We start from the raw sequence: 18,460 nt of genomic DNA, 5'->3' as shown, positions 1-18,460 counted from the left end.
TTGTAGAAGTACCAGAGCAGCTTTCAACCCGTCTGGCTATCATCTAGTGGCTGTTTGTAGAAGTACCAGAGCAGCTTTCAACCCGTCTGGCTATCATCTAGTGGCTGTTTGTAGAAGTACCAGAGCAGCTTTCAACCCGTCTGGCTGACACTAATGTATTTTGTTTGTCCATTAAAGCCACAGAGGAAAATATTAAACAAAATTTTAAAAAATCAAATGTATTTATATAGCCCTTCGTACATCAGCTGATATCTCAAAGTGCTGTACAGAAACCCAGCCTAAAACCCCAAACAGCAAGCAATGCAGGTGTAGAAGCACGGTGGCTAGGAAAAACTCCCTAGAAAGGCCAAAACCTAGGAAGAAACCTAGAGAGGAACCAGGCTATGTGGGGTGGCCAGTCCTCTTCTGGCTGTGCCGGGTGGAGATTATAACAGAACATGGCCAAGATGTTCAAATGTTCATAAATGACCAGCATGGTCGAATAATAATAAGGCAGAACAGATGAAACTGGAGCAGCAGCACAGTCAGGTGGAAGTTGAAACTGGAGCAGCAGCATGGCCAGGTGGACTGGGGACAGCAAGGAGTCATCATGTCAGGTAGTCCTGGGGCATGGTCCTAGGGCTCAGGTCAGTTGAAACTGGAACAGCAGCATGGCCAGGTGGACTGGGGACAGCAAGGAGTCATCATGTCAGGTAGTCCTGGGGCATGGTCCTAGGGCTCAGGTCCTCCGAGAGAGAGAAAGAAAGAGAGAAGGAGAGAATTAGAGAACGCACACTTAGATTCACACAGGACACCGAATAGGACAGGAGAAGTACTCCAGATATAACAAACTGACCCCAGCCCCCCGACACATATAATAGAGTGTGTATGCTAGCGTGTTAGGGACACACGACCTTGTTAACCATACGGTACGTTCTGAACTGGTCTAACAGCTGCCTTACAGGCACAGGATTAGAGAAAATGGTACTAGCAATCACACAATTACCAAAGGTCATCAAACAATAGCATACTTTATGTTGGACAGAAACGAATCGCTAAAGTACGAAACCATAAAAAAAAAATTCTGTGATATATATGTCAGATCATGCTCTTTTATATTACATGACAGAAAGAACGGCCTGAAATAAAATTGAAAGAATATAATCCTGTCCGTTTGCAACACTAGATAACAGTTATAAACATCATTATAATCCAGATTAAAAGCTCTGTGACTTTCCAGTGGCATTTCAACAGATGTAAAAATCCCACGTCATAAAAACCACGACTCACATTCATACCCGAGAAAACAATCACGACAGCAAAGACAGCCGCTAGTCGTTCACCAGAAGTGTGATTTTATTATTGCATACAATTCAATAACACCCCCCCCCCCCCCCCCCAAAAAAAAAGATTTGATACATATTTATGATTTTGTTCAACATTGGTCATCATGGAATTATGAGGTACGGGAAGCCAAAAGCAACAAATGAAATAATAATTCATGATTTAAATCACACTGCAGCACAGTAAAGCGTCCATCTAAAAGGTACAATCTGGGATCAAGATGGGAATCTGTTCAATAGGCTTTCTAAATTCATCATACATCCAATGGATCGTAGAACACAATATAATGAATCCCAATAACCAGAGAGAGTGCACTCAAGGCTGAGTTCTGGTCTGATATTCCAGCCAATGCTACGCGACACCTCTGTTGTAGGGCGTTGTAGTGGAGAGGAGAGGAGAGGAGAGGGAGGAATAGTAATGGAAGATTGTTCCACCACCAGTATCAGTGACTGGGTAAGTGACTGTTGCTATCTATATCCCCTGGAAGATTGATCCACCACTGTGTGTGTGTGTGTGTGCGTGCGTGTGCGTGCATACACCTGCCCCCCCCCCCAGGACCCAGTAACTAGGCAACTGAGGCCTTTGGATTGGATTCTCACGGGCATGACCTTATGATTTGTTCAATCTAAATCACAAGGTCATGCCCAGGTCAGAGGTCAGATAAAAAGGTCAGAGGTCAGTGAAAAAGGTGAGCGGTGCAGATAAATAGATAAAAAGTCAAACATAAATACATGAAATTATATACACAACAAGCAGGATGTATAGATATGCAGAGATTGGGGGAAATCAAAGGGCCTAGGTTTGTCAAACTTTTCAGAACAAGAGTCCCCTTTTCAAAATAAGAGTCATTTAAGAGTCAACTCTTGATCAATTCAATAGATGTCTCATTCCTATGTCGGTGGACAATATGATTTACAGAACGTTGTCAAGAAGAGCAGAACAATCTTTTCCTCATAAGGAATATAGTAAACCTTGTACGAAAATACATGACAATAAGACGGCAATATGACCCCCCGGGAGATTTATCATATCATCTCAGTGTTCTCAAAGTAACAGCCTCTAGCCCATCGGCAGGTCAGTACCAGTGCATCGTTGTTTCTCAGACATTTTATTCAATGACCTCATGTCGCGGGACCTGGGTCGTATGCATTAGGGCACGCAATGGAAAACGGTAAAAAACAGAAAACTAAAATGTGTTTTTTTGGGGTGGGGGGGGTGGGGGGGGACAAGTCCAGGTTGTCCCTCCAAGTTTCAGTCCGTTCTCTTCTGTTTAGTGCCTGATGAACAAACTACTATCTCCGGTTTATCTCGTGTTTAGGTCTGGCGAACACCTCATTTACCCCGTCTATCCATGTTGTTATGGACGAAGAGCTGCAATTCACTGTGCCTCTGTCTGTACTTTCTGTATACCCACACACACACAGGTTGTGTACAGTACAGTCACTACACCAATCACACAGACCTCCGTTTGATGTCTGTATATTCTCTGTGCCCTTAGGGGAAACAAGGTGATCATTCTGTGACTGATGTTCAGGGAGTCGTTTAAAAAAAAAGAGAATAGCTTGAAAACTGTGCGCAGTACATCTCTGTCAACAAGCTTTTCACTGCCATGTCAGCCAAGGTCGGGTGTTTGCTATGGCCTGTTCTCCCTAAGGACTGGCTGACTGGGGAGGTGCGTGTGTTTCTGGTGCTCCTTCATTTAATGTGATGCTATTAATTTATTTTAGTTGCAATTTACAGCCCAGTGTGTAGGCAGAGGAGGTGCCTTGCAGGAAACATGACAGACTATCAATAGCCAAAGCTGAATGAGTTAACATTTTTCCCCCCTCTATCCTCACAAGGTTTACTGTATTCTCACAAGGTTTACTGTATTCTCACAAGGTTTACTGTATTCTCACAAGGTTTACTGTATTCTCACAAGGTTTACTGTATTCTCACAAGGTTTACTGTATTCTCACAAGGTTTACTGTATTCTCACAAGGCTCACTATATTTTTGTTTTACCTTTATTTAACCAGGCAAGTCAGTTAAGAACAAGTACTTATTTTCAATGACGGCCTAGGAACAGTGGGTTAACTGCCTGTTCAGGGGTAGAAGGACAGATTTGTACCTTGTCAGTTCAGGGGTTTGAACTTGCAACCTTCCGGTTACTAGTCCAACTCTCTAACCACTAGGCTACCCTGCTGCCCCAGGTATTCTCACAAGGTTTACTGTATTCAATTCCAAACTGTTACTTTAAAATCCAGTCATTTGTCAAAAATATACATTCATGTCTTTTGATAAAATAATATGTTTGATAACTAGGCTAGCAAAAACATTTTGTATATAGTATGTAAGCGTAAATATTCATGTAAAACATACACAAGGATCCGTCCAATATGGCTGAAACAAGATAGTGGTAGACCATCGACATCTTTCAGTTAATCTCTGGAATTACAACATAAAAAGTGCAGTTCAGTCAAAGTTCTTTAGCTTGTTATCAAGTCTCTTTGGGAGGCCTCACGTTCACCACACCTTTTAACCTTTATCTAACTAGGCAAGTCAGTGAAGAACAAAGTATTATTTTTACCTTGTCAGGTCAGGGATTTGAACTTGCAACCTTTCGGTTACAACTCCAACGCTCTAACGCACTAGGCTACCCTGCCGCCTTATCACAATACACTGAGAGAAAATATAATAATATTAAAAAAAGGAAAAATATTGTTGGTGTTATTCTGAACTTAAAAATGATCTCTATTGGGTAAAATGTTAGATGAATACACTACATGATCAAAAGCTCATCAAACATCTCATTCCAAAATCATGGGCATTTATATGGAGTTGGTCCATCCCCTTTTGCTGCTATAACAGCCCCCATTCTTCTGGGAAGGCTTTCCACTAGATGTTGGAACATTGCTGCTATAACAGCCTCCACTCTTCTGGGAAGGCTTTCCACTAGATGTTGGAACATTGCTGCTATAACAGCCTCCACTCTTCTGGGAAGGCTTTCCACTAGATGATGGAACATTGCTGCTATAACAACCCCCACTCTTCTGGGAAGGTTTTCCACTAGATGTGGGAACATTGCTGCGGGGACTTGCTTCCATTCAGCCACAAGAGCATTAGTGAGGTCGGCACTGATGTTGGACGATTAGCCCTGGCTGCGTTCCAATTCATTCCAAAGGTGTTCGATGGGCTTGAGGTCAGGGCTCTGTGCAGGCCAGTTTTTTCACACCGATCTCGACAAACCATTTCTGTATGGACCTCACTTTGTGCCTGGGGGCATTGTCATGCTGAAACAGGAAAGGACCTTCCCCAAACTGTTGCCACAAAGTTGGAAGCACAGAATCATCTAGAATGTCCCTGTATGCTGTAACATTAAGATTTCCCTTCACTGGAACTAAGGGCACTAGCCCCAACCATGAAAAACAGCCCCAGACCATTATTCCTCCTCCACCAAACTTTAGAGTTAGCACTATGCATTTGGGCAGGTAGCGTTCTCCTGGCATACGCCAAACCCAGATTTGTCTGTCGGACCACTCTTGGCATTGCGCATGGTGATCTTAGGATTGTGTGCGGCTGCTCGGCCATGGAAACCCATTTCATGAAAATACCGATGAACACTTCTTATGCTGACGTTGCTTCCAGAGGCAGTTTGGAACTCGGTAGTGAGTGTTGCATCCCAGGACAGATCATTTTTACGCGCTACGTGCTTCAGCACTCGGCGGTGCCGTTCTGTGAGCTTGTATGGTCTACCACTTCGCGGCTGAGCCGTTGTTGCTCCTAGACGTTTCCAGTTCACTATAACAGCACTTACAGTTGACTGGGGCAGCTCTAGCAGGGCAGAAATTTGACTGACTTGTTGGAAAGATGGCATCCTATGACGATGGCATGTTGAATGTCACTGAGCTCTTCAGTACGGGCCATTCTACTGCCAATGTTTGTCTATGGAGATTGCATGGCGGTGTGCTCAATTTTATACACCTGTCCGCAACAGGTGTGACTGAAATAGCCAAATTCACAAATTTGAAGGGGTGTCCACATACTTTTGTATGTATAGTGTATGTCTGAACAACAGCTTTTAAACAAATACCTTAACACAAAATTACAATGTGAGGATATAGGCTAGAATACATATTGTACATTATTGGAAATTGATCAGTATACTTTCTTGTAGTTTAACATTATCAAACAATCCACATTGGTACAGTACCTCCACATTCAACATTGTACTGTAGAAAAATACTTAACCCAGCGGGCAAAGATGGCTGAAATGACGTCATTACCACTCGTTTACAACCAGAACTGGTTTCGCCCGCTGGGAACTCTGTCTTTTTACGTTAGGTCATTCACCCTGCATTAAAAATACATCTCTGTCCTAAGTTTTTTTCCTCCAATATGGATATGCACTCATTCACACCCTCCTTGAATAAAAAAAAAACGACACTAGCGATTAAAAAACACAATGCCAATACCGAAGACAATTTCCCCATAGTTTAGACATCGCAGGAGGGTGTGTTTCAACCTCACAGGTTGGAGGGAAGTTCGGGGAGTCTGTACTCTGCCTCGGATGTCTTGGCTGGGGTAGCAGGATGACTGGGGTTGGGATGTGAAGAGGTCGGTGCTCCTTGGTTCACAGGAGTTGGAAGTTCAGATCCCGAGGGAGTGTAGTGACTCAGAGGTGTGACGTGGGAGTTTATTACTGCTACCCTCTGTCATGGGAGGAGAGGAGAAGTGAGAAGGACCAGACCCCCTTGAAGGTATGGAGAGAGACGGTCTGGATAGAGACCCTTCTTGGGGCAGGTAGCTGACTGAACCAGAGGTGGAAACAGTGGAGATAGTTCTGACATCCTGGGTGAAGAGATCCACTAAGGACTCTGCCCTCTGCCCCCTTTCGTCTACCCTAACGGGACATGACGTCTGTGGGGTGAGGGAACTGTGAGAGCCCATGGCGCTGGAGGGTTGGCTGTGGAGCTGGCTGAGATGGCTGAGTTGGCTGTGGTGATGATGGTGAAGCACCGTCCTTCCCGTCAGTGGGCTCTGGATGGTGGGGCTGAGTGCCACCGGTGGGGTGCAGGACGGGGAGCCATCCCCTGATCCGTACTGGGCCAGCGAGGCGAGGGCAGAGTGGGATGAATGGACAGAGTCCACCGGGAGAACCTGAGGGAGGAGGCCGGCGTGGAGGCCAGGGTGGAGGCAGGAGTGGAGGGTGGGATGGAGGCTGGACTGCAGACCCGCCAGACTGTGATGCACCAGGGAGGATGAGGCTCCACCACCTCCAAGGCTGGCCTGTTGTGGGATAGGTATTGATAGAAACCCACTGGAGCTGTGGTTTTGGGTGGTGTAGCTAGGGCTGGTGCTGGCGTAGGAACAGTGGGAGTATGCTCTCTCCTGATGTTCACCAGACCCCATCCCCCTCTGGACCTGCTGAGAGCTGGTAGCGTGAGAGGAAGAGGAGTTGTGTTGCTGTAGCTGGCTCAGGATGGGGCTGACAGAGCTACAGATGAGAGGGCTTAGGGTGGAACCAGAGGGGGCTGAGAACCTTCCCGAGTCCATGGTGGGTCTTCCTGATGCCCCCTGCTGTTGGGAACTTGGTGGGCTGTACGGGTGGTGGTGGTGGTGGAGCTGGGCCGCGTAGGAGGAGGAGGACGGATACCCCTGGATTGAGGCCTGGCCCAATAGGAAGGGAGAGCCTCCGCTGGGCTGAGCCTGGAAGTTGGTGGTGGTGGTGGTGGGCTGGTACATGGAGGTCATAGGTGACAGAGGAGACATGGAGGAGGAGGAGGTGGAGACTAGATGTTGTGCCCGAAACGAGGCTAATATCGGAGTGTCCACTCCAGAACGGAACTTCACAGAACCGGCCGGAGATGCAGCCCCGGAGCCACAGCCGGGAACGCCCATACCTCCAGCTGCAGACACGCCCACAAACACGCCCCTTTCCAAACGGTGGCCTCCTGGATCCTTGAACGACCTGGAGACGGGGAGCGGATGGTGGAAGAGGATGGGAGGGAGCTGAGCTTGGAGCTGGGAGTGAGAGAAGGCCAAAGCCAGGGATGTGGTGGCTGCAGCGGCCTGGAGGGGGCCCTGGACCAGGGGAGCCCAGATGACCCCTGAGGTGGAGGATGGGAGGTTCAGGGACTGGGGAGAGATGTTGCTCTGGATAGCCATGTCACGGTCATGCTGTACGATCCTCTGGATGATCTCATTCTCCTGGAGGTTCACAGTTCCTGAGTTCTGGGCGACTTTGTGTTGGAGCACAGAGTTCCTCTTTCCTGTAGAGAAGAAGAGAGAGTAGTGGTATGTGAGGAAAGGGTTAGGGTTAGAGTTAGGGTCTGTCTTGTACAGTCTAAACCTTCTAAAGCACCCAGAGAGCAGATTTTATGACCTAAAGTCGACTGTTGCAGTCATCTTTGGGTGTTGCTGTCATATTAGAACCAGAACTAGAGAGAGTTCCTGCTGGTAAGGCTATATTAAACCCTGCTTGTCATCCATTAAACCACAGCTAAATGAGGGTCTTTTTAACACAATGCTTTCACCTCAGGGCAGTGAGATATAACATTCCCCTTCTGAAATTAAAAACGGTTGAATACTAATCCCATATAAGAGATCGCCAACTTGAATTCTCACACTTTTCTTTTCACATATTCAGCCAGTTTAAATCCTTCCAGGTTCTAATTCACGTACATTTTGGTTCATTCTATAACTAGAGGACACCTGATAGGTCCAGGAGTGGATAGTATCATGTTTGTCTTTATCTGTTGTGGTCTAGTACTGTTTGTTTTGCTTGCTGGGGCCATTTACTTTAAGTGCTGTCTGTCTTCCCAGTAGCTTAACCTGTTGTGTGAACTGCTGACTGCTCTTACCTAGTTATTTTGAGATCTAATTTCGCTTGTTTTGTAGCTTTGACAACTTATACAACAGTGTAGGCTGCTGAGGGGAGAACGGCTCATGATAATGTCTGTAACGGAGCAAATGGAATGGCATCAAACACCTGGAAACCATGGAAACAATGTGTTTGATGTATTGGATACCATTCCACTGATTCCGCTCCAGCCATTACCACGAGCCCATCCTCCCTAATTAAGGTGCCACCAACCTCCTGTGGTATACAAAACATTAAGAACACCTGCTCTTTCCATGACATAGACTGACCAGGTGAATCCAGGTGAAAGCTATGATCCCTTATTGATGTCAATAAGGGGAAATCCACTTCAATCAGTCGAGATGAAGGGGCGGAGACAAGTTAAAGAAGGATTTATAAGCCTCGAGACAACTGAGACGTGAGCCATTCAGAGGGTGAATGGGCAAGACAAAGATTTAACTCAACGGGTTATGGTAGTAGGTGCCAGGTACACGGTTTGAGTCAAGAACTGGAACGCTGCTGGGCGATTCAGGCTCAACAGTTTCCAGTGTGTTTCAAGAATGGTCCACCACCCAAAGGACATTAAGCAATACGCTTGACCTAATCTTTACTAGAGGCTGTTCTCCTACTAATCGCACTGCAACCCCACTCTAGGTCTCTGATCAATAGTAATCTCACTGCAACCCCCCTCCAGGTCTCTGATCAATACTAATCTTATTGAAACCCCCCTCCAGGCCTCTGATCAATACTAATCTCACTGAAACCCCCCTCCAGGTCTCTGATCAATACTAATCTCACTGCAACCCCCCTCCAGGTCTCTGATCAATACTAATCTCACTGCAACCCCCCTCCAGTTCTCTGATCAATACTAATCTCACTGCAACCCCCCTCTAGGTCTCTGATCAATACTAATCTCACTGCAACCCCCCTCCAGGTCTCTGATCAATACTAATCTTACTGAAACCCCACTCCAGGTCTCTGATCAATACTAATCTCACTGCAACCCCCCTCTAGGTCTCTGATCAATATTAATCTCACTGCAACCCCCCTCCAGGTCTCTGATCAATACTAATCTCACTGCAACCCCACTCCAGGTCTCTGATCAATACTAATCTCACTGCAACCCCCCTCCAGGCCTCTGATCAATACTAATCTCACTGCAACCCCCCTCCAGGTCTCTGATCAATACTAATCTCACTGCAACCCCCCTCTAGGTCTCTGATCAATACTAATCTCACTGCAACCCCCCTCCAGGTCTCTGATCAATACTAATCTCACTGCAACCCCCCTCCAGGTCTCTGATCAATACTAATCCCACTGCAACCCCCCTCCAGGTCTCTGATCAATACTAATCTCACTGCAACCCCCCTCCAGGTTTCTGATCAATACTAATCTCGCTGCAACCCCCCTCCAGGTCTCTGATCAATACTAATCTTACTGAAACCCCCCTCCAGGCCTCTGATCAATACTAATCTCACTGCAACCCCCCTCCAGGTCTCTGATCAATACTAATCTCACTGCAACCCCCATCCAGGTCTCTGATCAATACTAATCTCACTGCAACCCCCCTCCAGGTCTCTGATCAATACTAATCTCACTGCAACCCCTCTCCAGGTCTCTGATCAATACTAATCTCACTGAAACCCCCCTCCAGGTCTCTGATCAATACTAATCTCACTGAAACCCCCCTCCAGGTCTCTGATCAATACTAATCTCACTGCAACCCCCCTCCAGGTCTCTGATCAATACTAACCTCACTGCAACCCCCCTCCAGGTCTCTGATCAATACTAATCCCACTGCAACCCCCCTCCAGGTCTCTGATCAATACTAATCTCACTGCAACCCCCCTCTAGGTCTCTGATCAATACTAATCCCACTGCAACCCCCCTCCAGGTCTCTGATCAATACTAATCTCACTGCAACCCCCCTCCAGGTCTCTGAACAATACTAATCTCACTGCAACCCCCCTCCAGGTCTCTGATCAATACTAATCTCACTGCAACCCCCCTCCAGGTCTCTGATCAATACTAATCTCACTGCAACCCCCCTCCAGGTCTCTGATCAATACTAATCTCACTGCAACCCCCCTCCAGGTCTCTGATCAATACTAATCCCACTGCAACCCCCCTCCAGGTCTCTGATCAATACTTTGTTTCTTTCCCATCTCCTCCGACCCTACCCAGATGGTTATGTGCTGTCACAATCTTCACTCTCTCTCTCCCACTACTCTCTCTTCTTCTATCCTATCATCTCTCCCTTCTGCTAAATCCTTCTCCCTCCTGTATCCTGATTCTGCCTCTTCGACCCTACTCTCCCCCCTTTCCGCATCCTATGACTGGCACTGTCTCCTTTCCTCCCGGTCTTCTCGGCCCTCCCCTCCTGCTTCGTGGCTGAGTGACTCCTTGTGAGTTACAGAACAGGGCTGTGGGGAGCTGAGTGAAAATGGAGGAAAACTAAACTTTTAGAGGACCTATCATCCTTTCACTACCTTCTCTTCCTCTGTATCCTCTGCTAAAGCCATTTTCTATTACTCCAAATTCCAAGCTTCTGCCCCTAACCCTAGGAAACTCTTTTTTACCTTCTCCTCCCTCCTTAATCCTTCACCCCCTCGCCCTCCCTCCTCCCTCTCCGTTGACAACTTTTTCAAACACTTTCACGATATCCGCTCCTCGTTCCCTCAGCCTATTGAGTCCACTTTCCCACACACCCGAGCTACCTTACGCCTTGACCTCTTTCTCCCCTCTCTCTCCAGAGGACATCAAATCAAATCAAATGTATTTATATAGCCCTTCGTACATCAGCTGATATCTCAAAGTGCTGTACAGAAACCCAGCCTAAAACCCCAAACAGCAAGCAATGCAGGTGTAGAAGCACATCCTGTGACTAGTGAGGTCCGGCCACCAAACAACCTGCCCACTCGACCCCAACCCCTCCTCCCTTATCCAGGTCATCTCTGGAGACCTTTTCCCATTCCTCACTTCCCTCATCAACTCATCCCTGACCACTTGCTGCGTCCCCTCTGACTTCAACATTTTCAGAGTCGCTCCCCTCTTCAAGAAACCAACACTCAACCCCTGATTGGAAGTGATGCAGACAATTACATTGATGGAAGCTACAATCTATCTGCAATATTAAAGCTGATCTACCACCTAAAAAAATATATATATAATAAATAAATACATTTATTACATTTAAAAAACACTTCAGCCATCTGACGTCAAAAACTACAGACCAGTATCCCTTTTAAAATTATTTCCGTCTCTGACCAACTCTCTTGTTATCTCTCTCAGAATGATCTTCTTAACCCTAACCAGTAAGGCTTCAAGACGGGTTCCTCAACACTAGACGTCTCGTCTCTGTGTCACAGAGACTCTTTGCACTGCCAAATCTGACTCGGTCTCCTCTGTTCTCATCCACCTAGATCCATCCGCTGCCTTTGACACCGTGGACCATCAGATCCTCCTCTCCACCCTCTCAGGGCTGGGGGTCTCAGACTCTATCAGATCCTCCTCTCCACCCTCTCAGGGCTGGGTGTCTCAGGCTCTGCACACTCTTGGATTACATCCTACCTGGCAGGCCGCTCTCTACCAGGTGACGTGGAGAGGATCTGTGTCTGCACCACGTACTCTCACTACTGGTGTCCCCCAGGGCTCGGTTCTAGGTCCTCTGCTCTTCTCTCTATATACCAAGTCACTCAGCCCCGTCATATCCTCACATGGTCTCTCCTATCATTGCTATGTGGATGACACTCAATTTGATTCCCCCGCACATTGACTCAGTACCGGTACCCCCTGTATATAGCCTCCACATTGACTCAGTACCGGTACCCCCTGTATATAGCCTCGGTATTGTTATTTTATTGTGTTACTTTGTATTACATTTTTAACTTTAGTTTATTTATTAAATATTTTCTTAACTCTATTTCTTGAACTGCATTGTTGATTAAGGGCTTGTAAGTAAGGATTTCACGGTAAGATCTACACCTGTTGTATTCGGAGAATATGACAAATAAATATGATTTGATTCCTGATACCCAGGTGGTGACACGCATCTCTGCGTGCCTGGAATATATCTCAGCTTGGATGTCGACCCACCACCTCAACAACACGGAGTCCCCTGAAAAGGCATGCTCGCTCAATGACCTCTCCATTACGGTTGACAACTCCACGGTGTCCCCCTCCCAGTGTGCAAATAACCTTGGCATGACCCTGGACAACACCCTGTTGTTCTCTGCAAACATCACAGCAGTGACTCGCTCCTGCAGGTTCATGTTCTATAATATCCGTAGAGTACCTCACACAGGAAGTGGTGCAGGTCCTAATCCAGGCACTTGTCATCTCCCGTCTGGACTACTGCAGCTCTCTGTTGGCTGGGCTCCCTGCTTGTGCCATCAAACCCCTGCCCCACCTGGTGTTCAACCCAAGTTCTCCCATGTCACCCTGCTCCTCACCTCACTCCACTGGCTTCCAGTCGAAGCTCTTATCCACTACAAGACCTTGGTGCTTGCCTATGGAGCAGCAAGAGGAACTGTCCCTCCCTACCTTCAGGCTATGCTCAAACCCTACACCCCAACCCTACACCCCAACCCTACACCCCAGCCCTACATCCAAACCCTACACCCCAACCCTACACCCCAACCCTACACCCCAACCCTACACACCAACCCTACACCCCAACCCTACATCCAAACCCTACACCCCAACCCTACACCCCAAACCTCCACCCAAACCCTACACCCTACACCCCAACCCTACACCCCAACCCTCCAACCCTTCACCCCAACCCTACACCCAACCCTCCACCCCAACTCTCCACCCCAACCATCCACCCCAACCCTCCACCCCAACTCTCCACCCCAACCCTCCACCGCAACCCGAGTACTCCATTCTGCCATCTCTTGGCTCTCCCACACCTATAGGAGGTCAGCTCCTGCTCAGCCCAATCCAAGCTGATAGCTACTTTATCCCTATAGTCTAAGCCCGGGGGAAGGGGGGGGGGGTTCTACTAAGCTAACATAAGCTAACATAAGCTAACATATTGAATTGTTTTAAGATGGTCATACCAAGGATCCTTTAGGAATTTCATTTAGAATTTTAAGACCCCTTAAGGTATCAAAAAAAATATATGAAAAAAAATATTTGATGAAACATTGAGTTTGTCATTACTGCTATTAGCCAATAGAAACCCATTGAATAACATATTCGTTACATGGAACAACAGATAGACCCCAAAAAATCAAAAGGACGTTTTTTTTAAGTGTCTCTCCTAAAACTGAGAGATATAAGAAATATGAGGAAACTATTTTTTATTCTGTATTTATGCCCTTATTTTTGGCACTAAACTATCTCCATATATACCTCCATTCATTTTTTAAAATTGATACGGGGACCTTACGGAGAAGAGTCTATGTTGGCTTTTACGTGCTCGTGAGAGTCTCACCTTTCCTCATATTAATGTGTAGCCATAACTGTTCAGATGCTACACACAGACGTCGGCAGAAGAGGCTGTACCAACTACAGACGAGTCCCGTGACAGAAGTGAGAAGACCGATTTTTCAGGACGTCTCATGGTCTGACAAACACCTCTCTAGCTCTGCCACCACCCACCGCAGATGTGAAAGTGCCATATCGGCAGATATCTCTCGCTTAAACAGGCAGATTTTAATGGGGATTTTTATTAGATTATAGATTATATAATAATAATATAGATTAAATAAATAATATAGATTTATTTTACTATGTTAATTCAATTGTAGGCTAAGGGTTATTGAGGAAATATTTACTCACTATGACTGTGATATGTGGTTGTCCCACCTGGATATCTTAAAATGAATAAATTAACTGTAAGTGGCTCAGAATAAGAGAGTCTGCTAAATGACTCACTACTGTAAGTAGCTCTGGGTAAGAGAGTCTGCTAAATGACTCACTACTGTAAGTAGCTCTGGGTAAGAGAGTCTGCTAAATGACTCACTACTGTAAGTAGCTCTGGGTAAGAGAGTCTGCTAAATGACTCACTACTGTAAGTAGCTCTGGGTAAGAGAGTCTGCTAAATGACTCACTACTGTAAGTAGCTCTGGGTAAGAGAGTCTGCTAAATGACTCACTACTGTAAGTAGCTCTGGGTAAGAGAGTCTGCTAAATGACTCACTACTGTAAGTAGCTTTGGATAAGAGAGTCTGCTAAATGACTCACTACTGTAAGTAGCTCTGGGTAAGAGAGTCTGCTAAATGACTCACTACTGTAAGTAGCTCTGGGTAAGAGAGTCTGCTAAATGACTCACTACTGTAAGTAGCTTTGGATAAGAGAGTCTGCTAAATGACTCACTACTGTAAGTAGCTCTGGGTAAGAGAGTCTGCTAAATGACTCACTACTGTAAGTAGCTCTGGGTAAGAGAGTCTGCTAAATGACTCACTACTGTAAGTAGCTTTGGATAAGAGAGTCTGCTAAATGACTCACTACTGTAAGTAGCTCTGGGTAAGAGAGTCTGCTAAATGACTCACTACTGTAAGTAGCTTTGGATAAGAGAGTCTGCTAAATGACTCACTACTGTAAGTAGCTCTGGATAAGAGAGTCTGCTAAATGACTCACTACTGTAAGTAGCTCTGGGTAAGAGAGTCTGCTAAATGACTCACTACTGTAAGTGGCTCTGGATAAGAGAGTCTGCTAAATGACTCACTACTGTAAGTAGCTCTGGGTAAGAGAGTCTGCTAAATGACTCACTACTGTAAGTGACTCTGGATAAGAGAGTCTGCTAAATGAGTCACTACTGTAAGTGGCTCTGGATAAGAGTCTGCTAAATGACTCACTACTGTAAGTGGCTCTGGATAAGAGAGTCTGCTAAATGACTCACTACTGTAAGTAGCTCTGGGTAAGAGAGTCTGCTAAATGACTCACTACTGTAAGTGGCTCTGGATAAGAGAGTCTGCTAAATGACTCACTACTGTAAGTAGCTCTGGGTAAGAGAGTCTGCTAAATGACTCACTACTGTAAGTAGCTTTGGATAAGAGAGTCTGCTAAATGACTCACTACTGTAAGTAGCTTTGGGTAAGAGAGTCTGCTAAATGACTCACTACTGTTAGTGACTCTGGATAAGAGAGTCTGCTAAATGACTCACTACTGTAAGTAGCTTTGGATAAGAGAGTCTGCTAAATGACTCACTACTGTAAGTAGCTTTGGATAAGAGAGTCTGCTAAATGACTCACTACTGTAAGTAGCTTTGGATAAGAGAGTCTGCTAAATGACTCACTACTGTAAGTAGCTTTGGTTAAGAGAGTCTGCTAAATGACTCACTACTGTAAGTAGCTTTGGATAAGAGAGTCTGCTAAATGACTCACTACTGTAAGTAGCTTTGGATAAGAGAGTCTGCTAAATGACTCACTACTGTAAGTAGCTTTGGATAAGAGAGTCTGCTAAATGACTCACTACTGTAAGTAGCTTTGGATAAGAGAGTCTGCTAAATGACTCACTACTGTAAGTAGCTTTGGATAAGAGAGTCTGCTAAATGACTCACTACTGTAAGTAGCTCTGGGTAAGAGAGTCTACAAATTGACTCACTACTGTAAGTGACTCTGGATAAGAGAGTCTGCTAAATGACTCACCACTGTAAGTGGCTCTGGATAAGAGTCTGCTAAATGACTCACTACTGTAAGTGACTCTGGATAAGAGAGTCTGCTAACTGACTCACTACTGTAAGTGACTCTGGATAAGAGAGTCTGCTAAATGACTCACTACTGTTAGTGGCTCTGGATAAGAGAGTCTGCTAAATGACTCATTACTGTTAGTGGCTCTGGATAAGAGAGTCTGCTAAATGACTCACTACTGTAAGTGACTCTGGATAAGAGAGTCTGCTAAATGACAAATTACTGTTAGTGGCTCTGGGTAAGAGTCTGCTAAATGACTCACTACTGTAAATCACTCTGGATAAGAGAGTCTGCTAAATGACTCACTACTGTATATCTCTCTGGATAAGAGAGTCTGCTAAATTACTCACTACTGTAAATCTCTCTGGATAAGAGAGTCTGCTAAATGACTCACTACTGTAAGTGGCTCCGGATAAGAGAGTCTGCTAACTGACTCACTACTGTAAGTGACTCTGGATAAGAGAGTCTGCTAACTGACTCACTACTGTAAGTGACTCTGGATAAGAGAGTCTGCTAAATGACTCATTACTGTTAGTGGCTCTGGATAAGAGAGTCTGCTAAATGACTCACTACTGTAAGTGACTCTGGATAAGAGAGTCTGCTAAATGACAAATTACTGTTAGTGGCTCTGGGTAAGAGTCTGCTAAATGACTCACTACTGTAAATCTCTCTGGATAAGAGAGTCTGCTAAATGACTCACTACTGTAAGTGACTCTGGATAAGAGAGTCTGCTAAATGACTAATAGGTAAATGTGGAACAGTACAGAAATAGCCCAGAAGGTACAGTAGAGCTGCTCTAGGACTTTCACACTGAGTTTTCCAAAGTCTTTTTTTGCTGATAGCACGTTATTTATTTTCACTGACCCAAACAGCAATATGCTTCATTTTATAAATTGTGTTGGGTTGTTGAGAGGAATATCATACTATTTTAGCTACGAAGGGAAACCAATCTCAGGTTGACGGGCCCCTCTTTCCAATGTACTGTAAGTTATCACCTATGCGGTCCAGCCGGTCCAGAGCCACGGTCTCGAAGGCCCGTCTCATCATGGGGTACTCCTCCAGGACCTCGTTAAAGTTGTCCACAGACAGAGAGTACAGCCGACAGTACGTCTCAGCGCGAACACTGGCTGTTCTTCTGCCTCGAGTCAGCAGGCAGATCTCTGCAGGGAATGGAAGAATCATTCAACTATAGAATAGATTGTCAACAGACCGCTTTTGTTTTGTCCTCCAAATGTATGTTAAATATTAAATTATATTTAGGATATATTTAGGATATATTTATATTTAGGATATATTTAGGATAAAGGAGAGAAGCACTAACACACCCTGTTGCCATGTAAAAGAGGTCAACAGAATACATTATGAATATTTTTTTTCTCCACAATTAAATGTTACAAAATGGCTGATATTCTCATTATGAAAGGTCTTCTTTTTTTGTTGTTAATCTCACAGACTGTATTTTTTTGGGTTCATTCTATGTACTGTCATGCACCAGAGGACAGAGAGTCATAAAAATGATCATTTCATCAACAGAAGATGATAAAACACAAAAAAGAGCAGTGTTTTCTGAACTAACTTCACAGATGGAGCACTTAATGCAATTTTAGAGCTTAGAGTTTTGTTCTGACCTCATCTGTCCTGCTACAGCCAGCCAGATCAGGGAATAAAATAGTGAAAAAAAATAGGCGTATTGTGGGATAAGAACTTTCTCTCTCTCTCTCCCTCTCTCTCTCTGTCTCTCTCTCTCTCTCTCTCTCCCTCTCTTTCTCTCTCTCTGTCTCTCTCTCTCTCTCTCTCTCTCTCTCTCTCTCTCTGTCTCTCTCTCTCTCTCTGTCTCTCTCTCTCTCCCTCCCTCTCTCTCCCTCTCCCTCTCTCTCCCTCTCCATCTCTCTGTCTCTCTCTCTGTCTCTCTCTGTCTCCCTCTCTCTGTCTCTCTCTGTCTCTCTCCCTCTCTCTGTCTCTCTCTGTCTCTCTCTGTCTCCCTCTCTCTGTCTCCCTCTCTCTATCCATCTCCCTCTCTCTGTCTCTCTCCCTCTCTCTGTCTCTCTCTGTCTCTCTCTGTCTCCCTCTCTCTCTCTGTCTCCCTCTCTCTGTCTCCCTCTCTCTCTCCCTCTCCCTCTCTCTGTCTCTCTTCCTCTCTCTCCCTCTCTCTGTCTACCACTGTCTCTCTCTCTGTTGAATGTATTATTCCTTACAGTACTTTACCCACCAGGAATGATGATCAGTATTTATCCATCCTTCCTACCTCCAAAGTAGGACCCGTCAGACAGCTTGGTCTCCTTGGTGCCCTTGGCGATGACGCAGACCACCCCATGTTGGATGAAGTACATCTTTCTGCCAACGGTCCCTTCCATAACCACATTATCCATAGGCTGGAACACCTCAAAACGCAGCTTGGTCAGCATTGACGTCACAAAGTTGGGGTCGGCGTTGGCAAACAGAGGCATCGAAGCAACCAGCTTACGACAGTTGAAGTTGACAATCTCCTGCAAAATATGTAATAATAAATAACAAACTCCTGGTGCATAGGCATTGGGCTTAATCAGCTTAATCTAACAACCAATCATCTCCCACAACACCTTCCATCTAACCCTCCCCCCGTAAGATAGCACACCACAAGCACAGAGCAACGTTTTGTAGTCGTGTGATTGGCTCAAA

At 45.6% G+C, this 18,460-nt stretch overlaps 1 protein-coding gene across 1 annotated transcript in view; it reads right to left on the bottom strand.

The window, feature by feature from the left end:
• Window positions 1-5,316: 5,316 nt before the first annotated feature.
• The window catches only part of LOC109898259 (potassium/sodium hyperpolarization-activated cyclic nucleotide-gated channel 3-like), a 61,692-nt gene continuing 48,548 nt past the window's right edge, over window positions 5,317-18,460 (bottom strand). The window contains exons 6-8 of the mRNA XM_031833003.1: window positions 18,048-18,288; window positions 16,798-16,962; window positions 5,317-7,573 (exon numbers count right to left, since the gene is read on the bottom strand). Of these exons, the coding sequence (XP_031688863.1) occupies window positions 5,952-7,573; window positions 16,798-16,962; window positions 18,048-18,288 (2,028 nt within the window). The 3' untranslated portion in view covers window positions 5,317-5,951. The remainder of the gene's footprint in view (window positions 7,574-16,797; window positions 16,963-18,047; window positions 18,289-18,460) is intronic.

Source organism: Oncorhynchus kisutch, linkage group LG10 (genome assembly GCF_002021735.2).
Source record: "Oncorhynchus kisutch isolate 150728-3 linkage group LG10, Okis_V2, whole genome shotgun sequence".
In the NCBI taxonomy this organism is placed as follows: domain Eukaryota; kingdom Metazoa; phylum Chordata; class Actinopteri; order Salmoniformes; family Salmonidae; genus Oncorhynchus; species Oncorhynchus kisutch.
This window is presented reverse-complemented; position numbering and strand designations above follow the sequence as displayed.